Source organism: Cetorhinus maximus, chromosome 17 (genome assembly GCF_964194155.1).
Source record: "Cetorhinus maximus chromosome 17, sCetMax3.hap1.1, whole genome shotgun sequence".
In the NCBI taxonomy this organism is placed as follows: domain Eukaryota; kingdom Metazoa; phylum Chordata; class Chondrichthyes; order Lamniformes; family Cetorhinidae; genus Cetorhinus; species Cetorhinus maximus.
In genome coordinates, this window is record NC_135895.1 from 69,872,283 (window position 1) to 69,890,585 (window position 18,303).

General features: G+C 44.6%; 1 protein-coding gene across 2 annotated transcripts in view; it reads right to left on the reverse strand.

Annotated features, from left to right (window-relative positions):
• The window catches only part of swt1 (SWT1 RNA endoribonuclease homolog), a 163,303-nt gene that overhangs the window by 29,391 nt on the left and 115,609 nt on the right, over window positions 1-18,303 (reverse strand). Inside the window, exon 17 of one of the 2 annotated variants that reach the window (XM_078561405.1) lies at window positions 132-210. The exons of the other annotated variant lie outside the window; for it this stretch is intronic. Within the exon in view, the coding sequence (XP_078417531.1) occupies window positions 132-210 (79 nt within the window). The remainder of the gene's footprint in view (window positions 1-131; window positions 211-18,303) is intronic. 2 annotated transcript variants of the gene reach the window in all.

The window sequence follows — 18,303 nt, forward strand, 5'->3', positions numbered from 1 at the left end:
TATGCAAATAGGGATCAAGTAACTAATTTGTTATGCATCAACCTTTATTGTATTATTCAGCATAAAACTGTGAATAACTAAATGAGTAGAAATGTTTAAACATTCTATCTTCCTGCAAGTTATTTTAATACCTCTTCATTATTTAGAAAGATGTGCAGAATCTCTGTGAGCTTCTGGAAGTCTTGAACATTGCTATCAGATGACAAAATTCTGAAACAACAATCACAAATAGCAGATTAAGTAAAGTCTAAGACCAGAATATTTAGCAAACAACCCTCAAAAAAAGTTACCTCCATGGCAAAATACAAATAAGTCCAACAGTACTGAGTGGATAGCACCATATGAAATTACTAGGGAAGTGACCCTGGTACCCCATATAGTCTAAATAGTTGCCAGATTTAACCCGTATTTTTTAAATTATGAACTATTTTTGTAATTCTGCCCCAAGGGATGGGCACCTCTTTAATACACTGCATGTATAACTATGTACAACTGCCTTAGGTTTGGGATTTAATTTATTGAGGAACATCAGTGCTAGGAAATAAAATATTTGTTCTCATCCAGCATCCACAATTAATTCAAAATCAGGCATATCAGATTATACAGAATCATAGAAATTTACAGCACATGAAGATATTAAACTCATCACTGATATTGGCTGTTTGAAAAGCTATTTTCTCTAATTTACTCTAATTTCCCTTCCTTTTCTCAATACTCTTTTACTATACTAGTCTATTATATAATATATTATTTTCAATACTTTTTTTTTACTTTTATAAGCTATTATAGATTTTGCTTTCACTAATATTTCTTCTAGGGCATTCCATGTTTCAACAATCTTCTGCATGTAAAAATACTCCTTTCATTCTTTTGCTGATGATTTTAAATTTATATTGCCGAGCTACCAACTCACCAACAGGTTGGAATAGCCTTTTCCGAACAATCTTTCAAAACCCTTCATAATTCTGAACATTTCCATTCGATATATAGGATAAAATTATCTCTAGACGTCTTCAAAAATGCACTTTAATCAACTTAAGGAGGACATTTCCCATAATTACCATTTTGTGAGGTCAGAACAACAACTTTCAGACTTTAAAAGAAAATTGGGACTAGAAATTGGATAGCCCTATTTTTTCGACACTTGAGGTCACAATTCACAACCTGCCCGTGCAGGTCGACGTGGGCAGCATGCAAACTTGGTGAACCCAGCTCTGTAAGGCTTGCTCTGTAACTTCTATGGAGGAGATGATTGCCTGCATCAGGGGCCAACTGTGATAGCCTGCGGCATCCAACGTCACTGTCAGCAATGAGGATGACAACTTCTTCCTGCCTTATGCCCCTTCTCAATTCCCAGTTCACCATCATCCTCAGATCTGGCATGATGAGCAAGTTGGTAATGGTGTAGCCATGGATCTTGTGTCCCCCACCCCCACTTCCTCACACCACACCAGTTTCTTGATCAGTCATTCGCAGTTCAAATACTGGCACTGCATGTACCTTGAAGAGAAGTATAGAGTTGGGATCAGCACGTAGCATGAATGGCCAGCAGGCAGGCCAGGGATAAATAATAATTTCTTTGCCAGTGCATCAGAGGATGAGGTCACAGATGAGTTTTGCTGCAGAAGACCTCAAATGGCAGCGCTGATGGGCTTACACACCAAGATGCTGGGTACATTGACTGGCCTGTCAGATAGCCTCCTCTTATTGTCAATCAGCATGGAGGAGCCTGGCTCCAATTCATAATATTGCATGACGCAGCGCTAAACCTCTCGGCAGCTTCTCCTCTATCTCTCTCATCCTCAGACCCAGAGACACTTCCACTACTGCCTCCAGCTGCAGCCTGTGAGTGGACAGATCACCTAGTCCACTGCCTCCCCGCCTCCCCCTTTGAGGATTTGCAACACACTCGAGCAAATCCAGGTACTCACACCATCTCCAAAAACACCCCCGAGCACTTCCAGACACTTTGCAATAAAAATAGTTGCAAAAATTCTCTGACCTGCAAGTTGGGTGTTTGGCCCTTTAAATAACATTAACCCTACTGTACTAACACAATCCGTCTTGCAGCTTCACACTTGTTCTTTGCTGAGCGAATAATGAAAAGGCTGCCTGCACATTTGTTGGCCAAATCTGGAATCCTAATACACATCAGCTTGTGGGATGTGTGCCATCAGGGCAGCATTGATTCAAGGCCTTCGGTGTACGCAAGAATGCCTGCCCCCCGTGTGCACCCCTCTCTTTCAGCAATACCACGAGGGCTATGAAGGAAGTGGCCGGTGGTGCAGGCCACCCAGATAAAGCAGTGCTACATGAGCAATGTTCCCTCTAAGTTGCATGGGGGCACAGCCAGCTGCAATCAGGAATGTGCTGCACTTGAAGTGAACAGCCTGTGCACAAGCAATGTTCCCTTTAAGATGTGCACATCACAGCAAACAGAAGTTAGAGTTGTATGTGAGGCATTTTGTGTTCATTATATTAAATTAAGGGTATTTTAGTGCTGCAGATTGTGGCCATTAGGATTTTTTTTAAGGATGCTTAAATCCATTTCTCTTAGAGCCCTTAAAAGCAGCCAAAAGACCCTTTCTCCTATTGCCTGATCTAGATTTAGGAACCAGAGGTACAAGAACATCAGTCTAAACCACCATACTATTTAGTGACCCCAGAATGCTGGATCTCATTCAGGCCTCTTCCTTTTAAATTCTATTTGAGGAAAAGAACATGTGCTTTTATACTGGCAATCGTTTAATGCAGGTTCTGGGGTGCTAGCATCTGTGACATGTTTTATTACATTAAAATTACTATATAAATGCTGGCTGTTATTCTGAGCCAGCTCTTGCCAGACTTGAACACCAACTAAAACTCGAGATAAAAAGAAAAACAGCATTAACATTTGTGACCTTATGTCACAACTGGGGAAAATGCGAAATGTAATAGGTTTGGACAAAAATTTTGAGCAAAAACTTTTCTTGGCAGGATGAAGGAGCCAGCTTTAGCAGCGGAGACAAATTACAGATACTACTCTCCCAGAATCTGCTGAACAGCAGCATTGAATTCAGCCAGTAAATAAAACAGAGACCATACCATAGAGACTAATAAATAATTAGAAAGCTTTTTGTGAACAGTTAGGCCTCTTCAAAATGTGACAATGTCTGATAATGTTCAAGCTTCCTTGAAATCTATATTGCATCACTGCCTATAATTAAGGTTTAATTTGATTTGATTTAATTTAATTTGATCAATTAGTTGATGTGGCCAATAGAGAGATATACAGAGGTCATTGAAGAATACAGATGTTTGTTTTATCATAAGGAAGAACTTGACAATTCTAATGACAAAAATCCCAAGTCAGTTCTCAAGGTTTTCTCCAGGAATAAAATAAATTTGAGAATCAATAATGAGCATGTCAGCTGTACTAAATAAATATATATCCACAGTGGGTTCAGTTCTGGAAATTTGAGAAGGAGAAATCAGGTCTACACTGCAGGATCTTTAAAAATTAGATAACATTCTATTAAAGATTTTACTGCAGACATGCCATATAAATTCCAACTATTTCCTGCTACCATTTTGCACAATTTCCAGTAATCAGCCACAGGTACAAGTAAACATTTCCACAAACACAAACTTAAGAAGCCTTTCGTTGATTGGCAAGTTGAATGAGATAAATTATGCCTTTAAATGATGAGAAATTAAGTTATATTTGGTCATCATCAGAAATTGTAATTTCTTCCTCTTCTACAGTACATTCTTGAGTGGGTTGGCACTACTGTGGGATACAGCTCAGTCATTCCACAGAATTTTGGCTATTTGAAGAAAGCATGCATCATTTTATGGTTGAGCCAGTGTTGGACAAATATCTCTTGTTCTTGAACAAAGCCTCCACTGCCTCATCTGGTCATCCTTTCATAAGAACTTAACAGGGAGGTTGATGGGAGGGAAATGTGGGCACATGAACAGCCAATGCTTTATATCAGAACCCTATTTAGGCCTTTGGGAAGTATTAGTTAATTCACAACTACTGCTCCAGGTTCAATTAAAATAAAACTAGTCTGGCTAGAAAAATTGCGAACCTAAACTAGCACAGTGTTTTAAATTTTATAGGCAATGAGTATTTTTTAAATTGATGGCAACTAGATTAAAAGCAAAATTCAATCAAGCCTTCAGTATTGAAATTAACCCATTTAAAATAAACAGAGGTTAACACCTACATGAAACAGCAGACAAATGCGTTAAACATTCATCCACTAATATCACTAATAGTAAGTTTCTAGGTTTGTAAGCCACTTAAATCTATAAAATCAAGTCAACTATGCAAATGCGCAGTAATTGAAAAATAATTCACAAAAAAAATGCCTTTGTATGAAGTGTCATTAATAAAAATGCCAGGGTATTAGTACAGCACACTTTGTTACTTGTATATCAGTAATTAGAAGCATTCAATCCACTGGAACACTTTTGTCAAATGTTCTGTTTATAGCGCATGGATATCACTGCATATATTTAAAGAAGGTAGTGTTATGATCCCCAGCTGAGGTTACCACTGGACAAGCCTGATCCTAGGGTGGGACCCAGCTTGAGAGCTCCTAACTTTTGTTTGTTTAGATACGTGGAGTGAGGTTTCTGAACAGAGTCACAGGAGTCAGCTGATGAACTTTTAACAAAAGAATAAAACATTTATTAAACATGAAATGATGAACGATATTTCAAAACTCCTACATAGAAACAGAAAATAGGAGGAGTAGGCCATTCAGCTCTTCGAGCCTACTTCGCCATTCATTATGATCATGGCTGATCATCCAACTCAACTCCTGCTTTCTCCCCATATTCTTTGCTCCCTTTTGCCCCAAGAGCTATATCTAACTCCTTCGTGAAAACATACAATGTTTTGGCCTCAACTACTTTCTGTGGTAGTGAAATCCACAGACTCAGCACTCTCTGGGTGAAGAAATTTCTCCTCATCTCAGTCCTAAATGTTCTACCCCAAATCCTCAGACTGTGACCCCTGTCTCCCCCAGCATCGGGAACATCCTTCCTGGATCTACCCTGTCTAGTCCTGTTAGAATTTTATAGGTTTCTATGAGATCCCCCCTCATTCTTCTGAACTCCAGAGAATATAATCCTAACCGACTCAATCTCTCCTCATATGTCAGTCCCTCCATCCCAGGAATCAGTCTGGTAAACCTTTGCTGCACTCCCTCTATAGCAAGAACATCCTTCCTCAGAAAAGGAGACCAAACCTGCACGCAATATTCCAGGTGTGGTCTCACCAAGGCCCTGTATAATTGGAGTAAGACATCCCTGCTCCTGTGCTCGAATCCTCTCGCTGTGAAGGCCAACATACCATTTGCCTTCTTTACCACCTGCTGCATCTGCATGCTTACCTTCAGCGACTGGTATACGAGGACACCCAGGTCTCGTTGCACATTCCCCTCTCTCAATTTATAGCCATTCAATTAATAATCTGCCTTCCTGTTTTTGCTACCAAAGTAGATAACCTCACATTTATCCACATGATACCGCATTTGCCATACATTTGCCCTATCACTCAGCTTGTCCAAATCACACTGAAGCATCTCTGCATCCTCCTCACAGCTCACTCTCCCACCCAGCTTTGTCTCATCTGCAAATTTGGAGATATTACATTTAGTTCCCTCATCTAAATCATTAATATATATTGTGAATAGCTGGGATCTCAGCACTGATCCCTGCGGCACCCTACTGGTCACTGCCTGCCATTCGGAAAAAGAATACCCCACAAGTATATCTTTACAGTTATGTACGATTTGTTAGGATAACACAAGTTACTAAAGCTATCTTATACTCTAATGTTCGCAGTAAGTACATAGTCCATGTAGACCAATAGGCACCTTGTGGTCAGACACTCCACACTGAAACAAAGGGTGGAATCATCCCAGGTTTGCACTAAGTGCGGTAGTGGGCGGGTAAAACTACGTTTCACCCACCGGCCACGATGGCGGGTTTTCACACTGTGTCATTCCAAACCCGCCACGTTATTATGCACTCCCGTTTCCATGGCGGGCGGGTTCTCATTTGCCCGCCCGCCATCACCTTGCCGCTTCATCATACCGGGCGCCACATTTAAAATCCAGCCATGCGCACATATCTCAGTGGTTTCAGCCCACGACTGCTGCAGGGAAGATGTCCACGAGAGGCAAAAAGACTGCAGCCCCCAGGTTTAGTGACGCATCACTGGAATACCTTTTGGATACCGCGGAGTCCCGGGATGTCCTCTACCTCTGCTCTGGCAAAAGGATGGGCAGCGGCATGACCAACCAGGCTTGGGAGGCAGTGGCAGCAGGGGTCAGCACCAATACCCTTCAAAATAGGGCAGCCACCCAGTGCCGCAAGAGGATGAATGAAGTCCTCCATTACACCAGGGTAATTCACTATTCTCATCACACTCATTCCACACACTCACAAACCCATCACACTCAATCCACACACTCACAAACCCATCACACATCCACAGGGCCCTCATTCACTGCCAGTTCAAGGGACATCATCATTCACTCTCTCACACTCACCGTCACTGTCCTCATCCTGTCCATGAGATCACTCACCACCCACACATGCCAGGTATACTTATCATCTGGCCTGTCAGGCGCCATGTTTACACTTTCTTCATCTCTATTCATGCAGGACAAGCTGGCACACAAAAACAGAAGTTGCAGACCGGTGGAGGAATACCTGAAATCAAGGTACTCACAGGGTTTGAAAACAGGGATATCTAGCTGGTCGGCGACAATCTGGACAGGTCTTGTGCTGATGGCGAGGTTGGCGCTGCTCTATCAAGCAACAGTCCAGCAGTACATCATCCATCAGCCAACCATGCTGTCAGTGATGTATCTTGTTTCACAGGCCACTGCCATGCACTAATTATCTCCCCTTGCTTCCGCAGACACATCTGGGAAACAACCGACAGAGTCCATGATCCAGGGCCTCCAGTCAAGCCTTAAAGAAACTTCTGAAGAGGAATCTGGAGGCACCCTCCTTGAAATCCCATCACAGCACTCACTCACAGACTCCATCAGTGCAGAGACACACACCTCGGTGGGACCTAGCTTGAGAATAGCCTCAGGATCACTATCAGGTGAGCACATCACACTCACTGATCCACTTCAGGCGGCAGCAGGGACTTCCCAAGTGTCCGGCACTCGGAGGACTGCTGAAGGCCAGAACGTTGCTGAGTCAGAGTCATATGATGAGCCTCTGGACTTGGTCATGTCACAGTTTCCAGAGCTGCAAAGGCAAGCTCAGGAACATCAGGAAGGGATGTCCGCTACACTCCTCAGATTGCAAGGCACAATGGAGGAGTCTGTCCGCCTTCAGGCTGAGTGTTGGAACCAGCATGCCGTGGCCCTCCAAGTCTCAACCCTCCAGAGGATGTTGGCCAAGATCATTACAGACAGGGTGTTGCAGTCAGCAGGCTGCTCCACCTCCGGTGTGGATGTCCAGGGAGCACCAAGACGTAATGGCAGGGTTAGGAAAGTTAAGGAGAATTAGTTGCACAGCCTGGGCACAGGTGTTAATCACTTGTATATACTGTTCGCTATTGCCAAGAAACTCCCAAGAATATCTCCCTGCCTATGGCTCCTTGTTCTGATGAGCAATGTTCTTGTCACTCAGATGTGAAACCTTTCTGCACAAGATAAAGGCAGGTATCTCCGTCCGGAGCCTCTTCCCTGTGCTTTATGCAGCCTTCAGACCAAAGTGATGGTCCGGCCTGGACATATTACTGATGCCTGCACCTCGACGGTGCTTGTCATTGCTGCCAGAATATGGAGTGTCCTCACTGGATGTCATCATCATCCTCCTGCAATCGAGCGACTATTAGGGCCTCCACTGCAGCTCCATATCAGGAGCATTCTCAGAGGGTATTCGTGCTGCCATAAGCCAGATTGGTCAAACATTTACAGATGAGGGTCTATGGGGTTACCTCACTGCATGTCGTCATCATCCTCCACGTGTCTAGCAGTTATGAAGGCCTCTTGGGCACCCCTGCCTTGTGTAGCCAGTGAGGGCCTCATTCCCGTCATCGTCGCCTTTGAGCACCTCCTCACCCTCATCTCTGTCGGTGTCCTCCTCACCAGAGGAAACCTCCATCTCCTCCTCAGCCAGCTCATCTCCCTGTTACAACCTGGTGCTGCAAAGGGCGCAGCAGATGACAACTATGTGTGACACCCTCTGCGGACTGTATTGCAGGGCTGCACCAGACCGGTCCAGATACCTCATCTTTCGTCTGCTCCACCAGGTTGCAAGCTACAGCACGAGCCTCATTATACCGTTGCTCTGCTGCAGTCTGAGGCCGGCGCACAGGTGTCATCAACCACGGCCTCTGCAGGTAGCCCTTGTCCCCTAGGAGCCATCCCTGCAGTCTCTGTGGACCCAGGGATCTGTGACCAACTTAGGATGTAGGAGTCGTGCACACTCCCTGAAAACTGCACACACCTGCAGGATGCGTTTATAGTGGTCGCACACCTGCTGCACATTCAGCGAGTGGAACCCCTTGCGGCTGATATAATTCACCGCATGTTGCAACTGAGATCTGAGCGCCACGTGAGTGTAGTCGATCGCACCATGCACCTGTGGGAAACCGGAGATCTAGGCAAATCCAATCGCATCCTGGCTCTCCTGGTCGCGGGCAAAATGCACAAAGTTTTGTGCCGCTACAAAGATGGCATCCGTGACCTTGGATGCATTTGTGGGTGGAGGCTTGTGAGATCCCACACAAGTCACCTGTGGAGCCTTGAAAGGAGCCACTGGCATAGAAATTGAGCACTGCAGTCACTTTCACAGCCACTGGCAGTTCCCATGGCGCCTAAATCTTGCAGTGGCTGGCAGATGTGAACAATTCCCTCGAGGTGTGCAGTCTTTGGCGACACTGGTTCTTGGTCGCCTGTAGGAATTAAAGACGGTGTCTATAGACCCTGGGCTCTGACCAGCGATGGCTTGCTGTAATTCTTCAGCAGCATGTGCAGAAGCCCCAGGTGCCCCTTCTTCATGAGGTTGCTGCTCCTACCTCTGCACAGCTAGAGCCTCAGAAACTCTCTCCTCCATCGTCGTCACTCTCTGTAGGCCATCAGGCATACAGCTAGTTCACCAGGCTCCATGATCCTGATGTACTCCTCCTGCAAGGTGAAAGAGAGAGACACATGGTTAGCATGGGTGTACTAAGAACCTGTCCTGGTTAAGTGTGAACACTTTCCAGAGAGTGTTGGCCACCACTTGGATAGCCAGAGATTAGTGCGCTGCATGGTCGCTGAAACGCCACCCATTTCCGCCCCATTCCACCCGACCGATTGGCGGCAGCTTTGCCCACTGGACTGTATGCTGTGCTCTCAGCTCAGGTGCAGATATTCTCCTAATCTGCGCTGCAAGGCTGCCCTGTTAGCTTGAACCATGGGGGAGACTGGTCCAAACCTGGATACTGGCTTTGCAAGGGGCTGTGAGCACTCCATCAGTGACTGTTCCATTGCCAGCTTTAGCGAGGAGATGTGCAGTCATCCAACTGTTCTGTAGTCCACTAAAATGCTCAAGACTTTGCAGTCTGTGCCGGGGGGCGGTGAAAAGCTTTGGAGCACTTGGTGGCACTTTGATGCCTCTGTGTTGCTTGAGTGGGCAGATAAGCTAAGAGCCCGACTCCAATCATATCAATGTGCCTGCGCCTGAACTGTCTCAGCTGCAGGGGAATGGTCACTTTATACAGGCTTCCCTATTGCATGGCAGCTTCACTTGCCCACCTTACCCCACACCCCAAATGCTTGTGCACTATATTCAATAGCAGGGATGCCCTTGCCCTCCACCCCCCACGTCACCTCAACCACAAGGCAGCCCTTGCCCTCCCCCCAAGTCGCTTTAAAGGCAGGGCTGCCCTTGATCCCCTCCTCTGCAACACTCAAGCTTGAAGACCCACAGGTGCCCCTGGCAAGCGCTGCACAACGTTACTGTATACTCACCTTAGAGTTTCCCTAAAATTGCAGTCCACCAAGTACGCCTTTTATGTGCTGTTGTGAAACACGTCAGCGTGCTTTCCCGCTGACATGGTTGGATGATCCAGCAGGGAGGAGGGGACAATTCCGAAGGGCTGGCTTAATAATGATTTGTAGATGTATTACAATAAGGTTCCTGACGTCTGATGGTGGGAAATGCGGCCCGCAGTTGGGCTGAGCGGACGATCGTGAACTGGTTTCACGTCATCATGAAACCGATCGTGCCATATTGTTCGCTCATGCCACCAAACATGCCTGATGCCGGCAGGCACAGAAAATCCCGGCACAAGTGACAAACGCCACCTCAATCAGATGCTATGGATCTCTCATCAACTCCCCCAGACGCTTGTCCCACCATGAGCCAACCGGTCTTACTGAACCCTGTTTGTCACAAAAGGGTTTCCAATCGCCACTCTCCAAGAACTCACTTTGGAATCTTCTCCTAAACCGATGCTCCCTCTCAGATGCCTTCCCCAAGGGTTCACTGCCAGGGTTTCGAACTCTCCTTCTGATGTTCCTCTCCCCGGCTCACCACATGCATTCAAGCTTTCTCCCACTCACTCTCTCACCGAATCAGCTGTCAACAGTACACCACTGCTTCACATGCCCATAGCAAAGAGTTACAGGCCTTCAGTTGTCGCTTTGGCCCTTCTGGCCTCTTGCAAGCTGTTCTTGCTTCAAATTTGCTTTCTGCAGCTTTTGTCTCTAAACCTGAAACTTGGAGCCTTTCTCTCTGCCCCTCTCTCTCAACTTCACTGAACAGGACCTTTTCCAGGTTCCTGTCCTTCCCTTTGACTGGAAGGTCTTCTTGGGACTTTCTCCTGTTCCACTCCCCTAGATTTTGGGGTCTTTTCTTTAGCCTGGGGCTTGCTATCTTTGTCTCCTTTGCTCCAGACTCTCCTGGCAGCTACTTTCAAAACCAACTGAACTCAAACAGCTTCCAAATCGAACTGCTGTTTCTAGTTTCTTGTGTGTGTGTTTGTGGGAGGGACCCGCCTCTCTGGACCCTTGCTGCTAGGCAACAGCCCAGTTTCTCTACTCCTGTTTGTTTAATTTAGCTGCAACAGTCATAAAACTCTCATCAGAATGCAGGCACCTTTTAAAGTGAAACTAAAACTCAACTTGACCCTTTTCATAACACACAGATATAAAAATACAAATCAAACTTAAACATTAAAGCTAAAACTCATTCCTAACACCCGCAAATACAAATATAACTTACTTAAAACTATCTTTATTTCCTAACAGTAGTCAGCGAATTTTATTAAGTAGTCCACTGTGGAGTACAGTGCATTGTGGTGGAAACTGGTCTTGAAGGTACCATTGCAAAAAAAGGGTTTATTAGGCTTTTTGCTACAAAATACTCAATCTCAGATTGATAATACACGATACCAACAAAAGAAGTTGACGCATCTTTAAACAAAAACGGATGACTATCAGGTTATAAATTGTGCTCTGATATAGCTGACTTCATGATGCATTTATCTTCCTTATTTAGATGTAGCAAAAACGGATTAAATACTCATATAACCAGGTTATTATATAATACAGTAGTAACAGCCGTAAATGCTGGAAACATTTGGCAGGTCAAGCAGCAACTGTGGCAAGAAAAACTTTTCAGGCTGACCATCAACAGAACTAGAATATGTTAGAGATGAAATGGAACAGAGCCAGGGAAAAGGGGGCAGGAAAAGCAAAAAAAGGGTTATGTGATTGGATGAAGGACAGGCGATGAATTACAAGAGAGAGGGGAATCTCAGAATTACTTCCGTTATTATGCACGCATTCGGCAAATACCGTAGTTTAAAAATCGTTGTTGACAAAATAAGTGGACAAACTTCGTGATCAAATGGCATTTCTTTATCCAAACTTTTAGCACATGGTTTAACCCATTTAAAATAAATAGGTTAACACCTACATAAATATAGTAGAAAAATCAATATCATATAAAAGTATTAAGCATTCATCTATTAATTTTACAAACAGTAATTTCTAGGTTTGTAAATTCCTCAATAGTGTAAAATAACATCTATTGCTCTGTAATTGAAAAGTAATTCACAAAAATAGTGACCCTGCATTGTAGTTTTTTTTTAAAATTTCATTAATTTTTGGGATGTGTGTGTCACTGGCTAGGCCAGCATTTATTGCCCATCCCTAATTGTCCTTGAGAAGATGGTGTTCAGCTGCCTTCTTGAACCGCTGCAGCCAATGTGGTGTAGGTATGTCTGCAGTGCTGTTAGGGAGCGAGTTCCAGTACTTTAACACAGCGACAGTGAAGGAATGGCGATATATTTCCAAGTCAGGATGCTGAGTGGCTTGGAGGATGGTGTTCCCATGTATCTGCTGCCCTGTCAAGCAGATGTGGGTTTGGAAGGTGCTGCCTAAGGCCCCTTGGTGAGTTTCTGCATTGCATTTTGTAGATGGTGCACACTGCTGCCGCTGTTTGCCGGTGATGGAGAGAACAAATGTTTGTGGAAGCGCTGCCAATCAAGCAGGCTGCTTTGTCCTGGATGGTATCAAGCTTCTTGAGTGTTGTTGGAGAAGCACTCATCCAGGCAAGTGGAGAGTATTCCATCACACTTCTGACCTATGCCTTGTAGATGGTGAACAGGCTTTGGGGAGTCAGGTGAGTTACTCACTGCAGGATTCCTAGCATCTGACCTGCTCTCGTAGTCACAGTATTTATATGGCTAGTCCAGTTCAGTTTCTGGTCAATGGTAACCCATAGGATGTTGATATTTTATATTCAGCGATGGTAATGCCATTAAATGTCAAGGTTAAAGATTGTCTCTTGTTGGAGATGGTCATTGCCTGGCACTTGTGTGGCACGAATGTTACTTGCCACTTGTCAGCCCAAGCCTGGATATTGTCCAGGTCTTGCTGCATTTGGACATGGACTGCTTCAGTATCTGAGGAGTCGCACATTATGCAATCATCAGCAAACATCCCCACTTCTGACTTTATGATGGAAGGGAGGTCATTGATGAAGCAGCTGAAGATGGTTGGGCCAAGGACACTACCCCGGGGAACTCCTGCAGTGATGTTCTGGAGTAAGATGACTGACCTCCAACAACCACTAGGGCTCCTTGATGCCACACTCAGTCAAATGCTGCCTTGATGTCAAGGGCAGTCACTCTCACCTCGCCTCGGGAGTTCAACTCTTTTGTCTATGTTTGAACCAAGGGTGTAATGAGGTCAGGAGCTGAGTAGCCCTAGAGGAATCCAAAGTGGGCATCAGGGAGCAGGTTATTGCTAAGCAAGTGCTGCTTGATACACTGTTGATGACCCCTTCCATCACAACTGATGATCGAGAGTAGATTGATGGGGTAGAAATTGGCCGGTTTGGATTTGTCCTGCTTTTTGTGTACAGGACACACCTGGGCAATTTTCCACAAAGCTGGGTAGATGCCAGTGTTGTGGCTGTACTGGAACAGCTTGGCCGGGGGCGCAGCAAGTTCTGGAGCACAAGTCTTCAGTACTATTGCAGGAATATTGTCAGGGCTCATACCCTTTGTACTATCCAGTGTCTTCAGCCATTTCTTGAGGAGTGAATTGAATTGGCTGAAGACTGGCATCTGTGATGCTGGGGACCTCCGGGGGAGGCCGAGATGAATCATCCACTCGGCACTTCTGGCAGAAGACTGTAGCAAATGTTTCAGCCTTATCTTTTGCACTGATGGGCTGGGCACCCCATCATTGAGGATCAGGATATTTGTGGAGCCTCCTCCTCCAGTGAGTTGTTTAATTGTTCACCACCATTCACGGATCGATGTGGCAGGACTGCAGAGCTTAGATTTGATCCGTTGGTTGTGGGATCGCTTAGTTCTGTCTATCACTTGCTGCTTATGCTGTTTGGCACACAAGTAGTCCTGTTTTATAGCTTCACCAGTTTCACCTCACTTTTAGGTATGCCTGGTGCTGTTCCTGGTATGCCCTCCTGCACTCTTCATTGAACCAGGATTGATCCTCTGACTTGATGATAATGGTAGAGTGGGGGATATGCCAGGCCATGAGGTTATGAATTGTTTTTGAATACAATTCTGCTACTGCTGATGGCCTACAGCGCCTCATGGATGCCCAGTGTTGAGTTGCTAGATCTGTTCGAAATCTATCCCATTAAGAACAGTGGTAGTGCCACAAAACATGATGGAGGGTATCCTCAATGTGAAGGCAGGACTTCGTCTTCATAATGACAGTGTGGTGGTCACTCCGGCCGATACCATCATGGACAGTTGCATCTACGGCAGGCAGGTTGGTGAGGATGAGGTCAAGTATGTTTTTCTCTCTTGTTGGTTCCCTCACCACCTGCCGCAGACCCAGTCTAGCAGCTATGTCCTTTAGGGCTCAGCCAGCTCAGTCAGTAGTGGTGCTACCAAGCCACTCTTGGTGACGGACATTGAAGTCCCCCACTCAGAGTACATTCTGCGTCCTTGCCACCCTCAGTGCTTCCTCCAAGTGGTGCTCAACACAGAGGAGCACTGATTCATCAGCTGAGGGAGGGCTGCACATGGTAATTAGCAGGAGGTTTCCTTGCCCATGTTTGACCTGATGCCATGAGTCTTCATGGGGTCCAGAGTCAAAGTTGGGGACTTCCAGGGCAACTCCCTCCCGACTACATTCCACTGTGCCGCCACCTCTGCTAGGTCTATCCTGCTGGTGGGACAGGACCTACCCAGGGATGGTGACTGTGGTGTCTGGGGCAGTGTCTGTAAGGTACGTTTCCGCGAGTATGACTATGTCAGGCTGTTGCTTGACTAGCCTGTGAGACAGCTCTGCCCATTTTGGCACTAGCCCCCAGGTGTTAGTAAGGAGGGCGATGCAGGGTTGACAGGGCAGAGTTTGCCACTGTTGTTTCCGGTGGCTAGGTCGATGACAGGTTGTCCATCTGGTTTCATTCCTTTTTTGAGACTTAGTAGCGATTTGATACAACTGAATGGCTTGCTAGGCCGTTTCAGAGGATATTTTAAAAGTCAACTGCATTGCTGTGCATGTGTTTATCTCTCCACATGAATTTTTAGCTTATTCTTTGCAAGAATATGGCAGTGATTGCAGTAACTACCTCCTTCTATTTTATTCTGTTTCAACAAGTTTGTCTAAACCTCCAAATCTAGAATGTAAACTGCCCATTTTCTGACCTTCCAAAAATGGGAAACGGTTTAAGAATCAGCTAAATTCCATATTAGTGCACACTAATGATGTTACGTGTAAATGGAAACAGTTGGAGAAAGGATTAAAAACAGTAAATCAAGCAGAGCTGTGGGAAAAAAGTTAGTGTGAGCAGACTTCTCAATCATTACAGTAGGAGGAACAAAAGGGAATTAGCAATATAATTTTGTTAAAGGTGAGGTGAATCCAAAAGGAAAATTAAGTTGCATTATTGGAAGCAAGGTTACACAATACTGAAATTGTAAAATGAAAAAAATGACAACCCAGCAAAACCTATCTAATCGGAAATTACACTACAGACTGTAAGGTGGGAGAGCTGAGACTTTCAGCTGAGATGATTAACCAAGGCTTCATCTTCTCTTTGAGGTGAACATAAAAGATTCCACTGCACTATTTGAAAATAGTAAACAGAAACATTGGACCAATCAAAAAGGTCAGACATGAGCCTACACTTGACTATCAGAAAACCTCTGCATGAGGTTTCACATAAGTGTCTGGGTCAGACAAAACATTTTGATGGACAGATGATCACTAATTTGATCTTTTTGACAAGATATGCTGGTTTTCATTTTAGATTTATGGGCTTCGAATGATATTCTGTAGCATATCATCAAGTAAGCCTATTTTAAATTGTTAATTTGATTACCAACTATAACAGATTTCTTGTGTATTGGAAAAAATTAACACTTGCATTTATATAGTGCCTTTATAAACTCAGGAAACACTAAGGTGCTTTACAAAAAGTTAAGTACTTTTAAAGTGTAGTCACTGTTGTAATATAGGAAATGTGGCAGCCAATTCGGACACGACAAACAGCAATGAAATAAATGACCACATCATCTGTTTTAAGTGCTAGTTCAGGAATAAATGTTGGCCAGAACACAGTGGAGAACGCCTGTTTTTCTTCAAATTCTGCTGTGGGGTCTTTTATATTCATTTGAGAGGGCAGAAGGGGCCTCAGTTAATCATCTCAGCCCTAACTGGCAACTCTGAGTGCTGCTCTTCTTCATTACCAAATTACATTTATTGACATGTGGTTTGGGTTATGTGCTCATGTCTCTGGAGTGGAACTTGAACCCACAACCTACTGAAAAACCAGCTTCTATATCGAGACAGTCCACATCAACCATGGCACTTCTGCCACTGAGTCAAATAGTTGCAACACTAATTCATCTCAGGGATTTATTTTTGTTTTAAGGATTCGAATCAGCTTCAAATTCAGCTATTTAGCTCTCAGAACCTGTTCCAAAATTCTGAATCAGTTATAAAAAAAAATTAAAATAATCCATGGACAGGCAGCGCATCAAACAGCAAGGTTCTGTGGCGGCATGGGGGGAGTTTCACAGGGTAGAGGTTGCAGGGAACAGAGAGCAGGGGGGCTGGCAGCAAGGGCAAGGGTTGGCGCTCAGCAGGCACCACCCCCCTCATCCTCAATGTTGAGGTCCTCAGTCAAGCAGTGAGTGCCTTTGATCGAGGGGCACTCCACCCTGGAGGTGACAAGCTAGCTGCACAATTTTACCTCTTGCGCACGCTGCAGGTTGACAGGCCAGCTCACCACTAAGTTAATACCAGTGGCAGCGGGATAGAGGCCCATGAGTGGGCCACAATAGGCAGCGCGGCAGGAAGTCAGCACAGGTACAGGGGAGCACACAGTGAAAGCTCCCTGAAGGCAGAGAGCTGCCTCAGGGAGCTGAATATTTTAAAATTAAGATATACAGGTCCCCTCATGTGACACTGTCACATGAGTAGGAGCATGTTAAAAATGAGATTTAAAAATTTTAATTTTATTTTTAATTAACATCGGAAACCTCATCCCGCCCATGGAGCAGGTTTCCTCAAAAGTCCAAAGGCCGCTTGGCCTTTATACCCGCCCGCCAACCGCAAGGTTGGACAGGCAGAGAAAAATTCAGTTTAATTAATTTATTAATTGGCTTTACAACCCTCTTAATTGTCGGTGGGCACACTGCCGACTCCTGTGCGCACCCGCCGACTGAAAAATCATGCGGACATCAGGGTGCTCGCCCAGCATCACCTCGCGCTATTTCATGCTCGTTCATGTCGGGCGTGCACCCGCACGCTGAGCTGAAAATTCAGCCCTTAGAGACATTATGGAGGGAGGCCATTTGACCCATCAAGTCCATGGCAGCTCTCTATGGAGCAATCCAGTCAGTCCCATTTCCTCACTCTATCCTTGTAGCACAAGTTTCTTTCCCTCAAGTCGTCATCCAATTTCCTTTAGCAATCATTAACCATCTCCCCTTCCACAGCTCTCACAGACAGCAGGTTCCAGGTCATTACCACTTTAAGTAAAAAAGTTCTTCCCCACATCCCCCCTGCATCTCTTGTCCAATTCTTACATCTGTGTCCTTTATCTTAAAACATTTCCAGTCATGTGATTATTTTCCATTGATACTTTAGGCTTAATCCATTGATATGCATAGGATGCAAAATTTAAAAAAAGAACATGAATATTCAGGATTATAGTTTTACTCAAATTGATTAATAAACTTTGCACTTCTAAAAGGAATTGGGCACCATGCCTATATATGGGTATGGTAATGTAATGGTTATGTTACAGAACAAGTAATCCAGAGGTTTGCACTAATAATTCAGAGCATAAATCTCAAATGCAAATCCCACCATAGCATTTTGTGAATTAGATTTCAATCAAAAATATTTGGGGAAAAAATTCTATAAAAAGTGACCTTGAAGGTTTTGGATTGTTAGAAAATTCCAGCTGGTTCATTCATGATCTTTAGGAGAGTAAACCTACCACTCTTGTCCAGACTAGTCTATATGAGACTCCAGTTCCACACCACTGTGGTTGATTCTTAACTGCCCTCTGAACTGGCCTAGCAAGCCAATCAGTTGAATCACTACCTTCTCAGGACAACAAAAGATGGGCAATAAATGCAGACATTGCCAGTGATAACTATATCTCAAGAATTAATTAAAAAAATATACATGATGCGTGCTGGTGATTGGTAGCAATGTGGTGATTATTAACTGATCACAAAGATGGCCTAGGAAGCCTAAGTTGTATCTTCTCTTCTTCTTCCGCAGTCCCTCAGGACCGAGGATTATTTTCTTCCACTCTGGGATTATGGGTCCTGCGATAACTAAA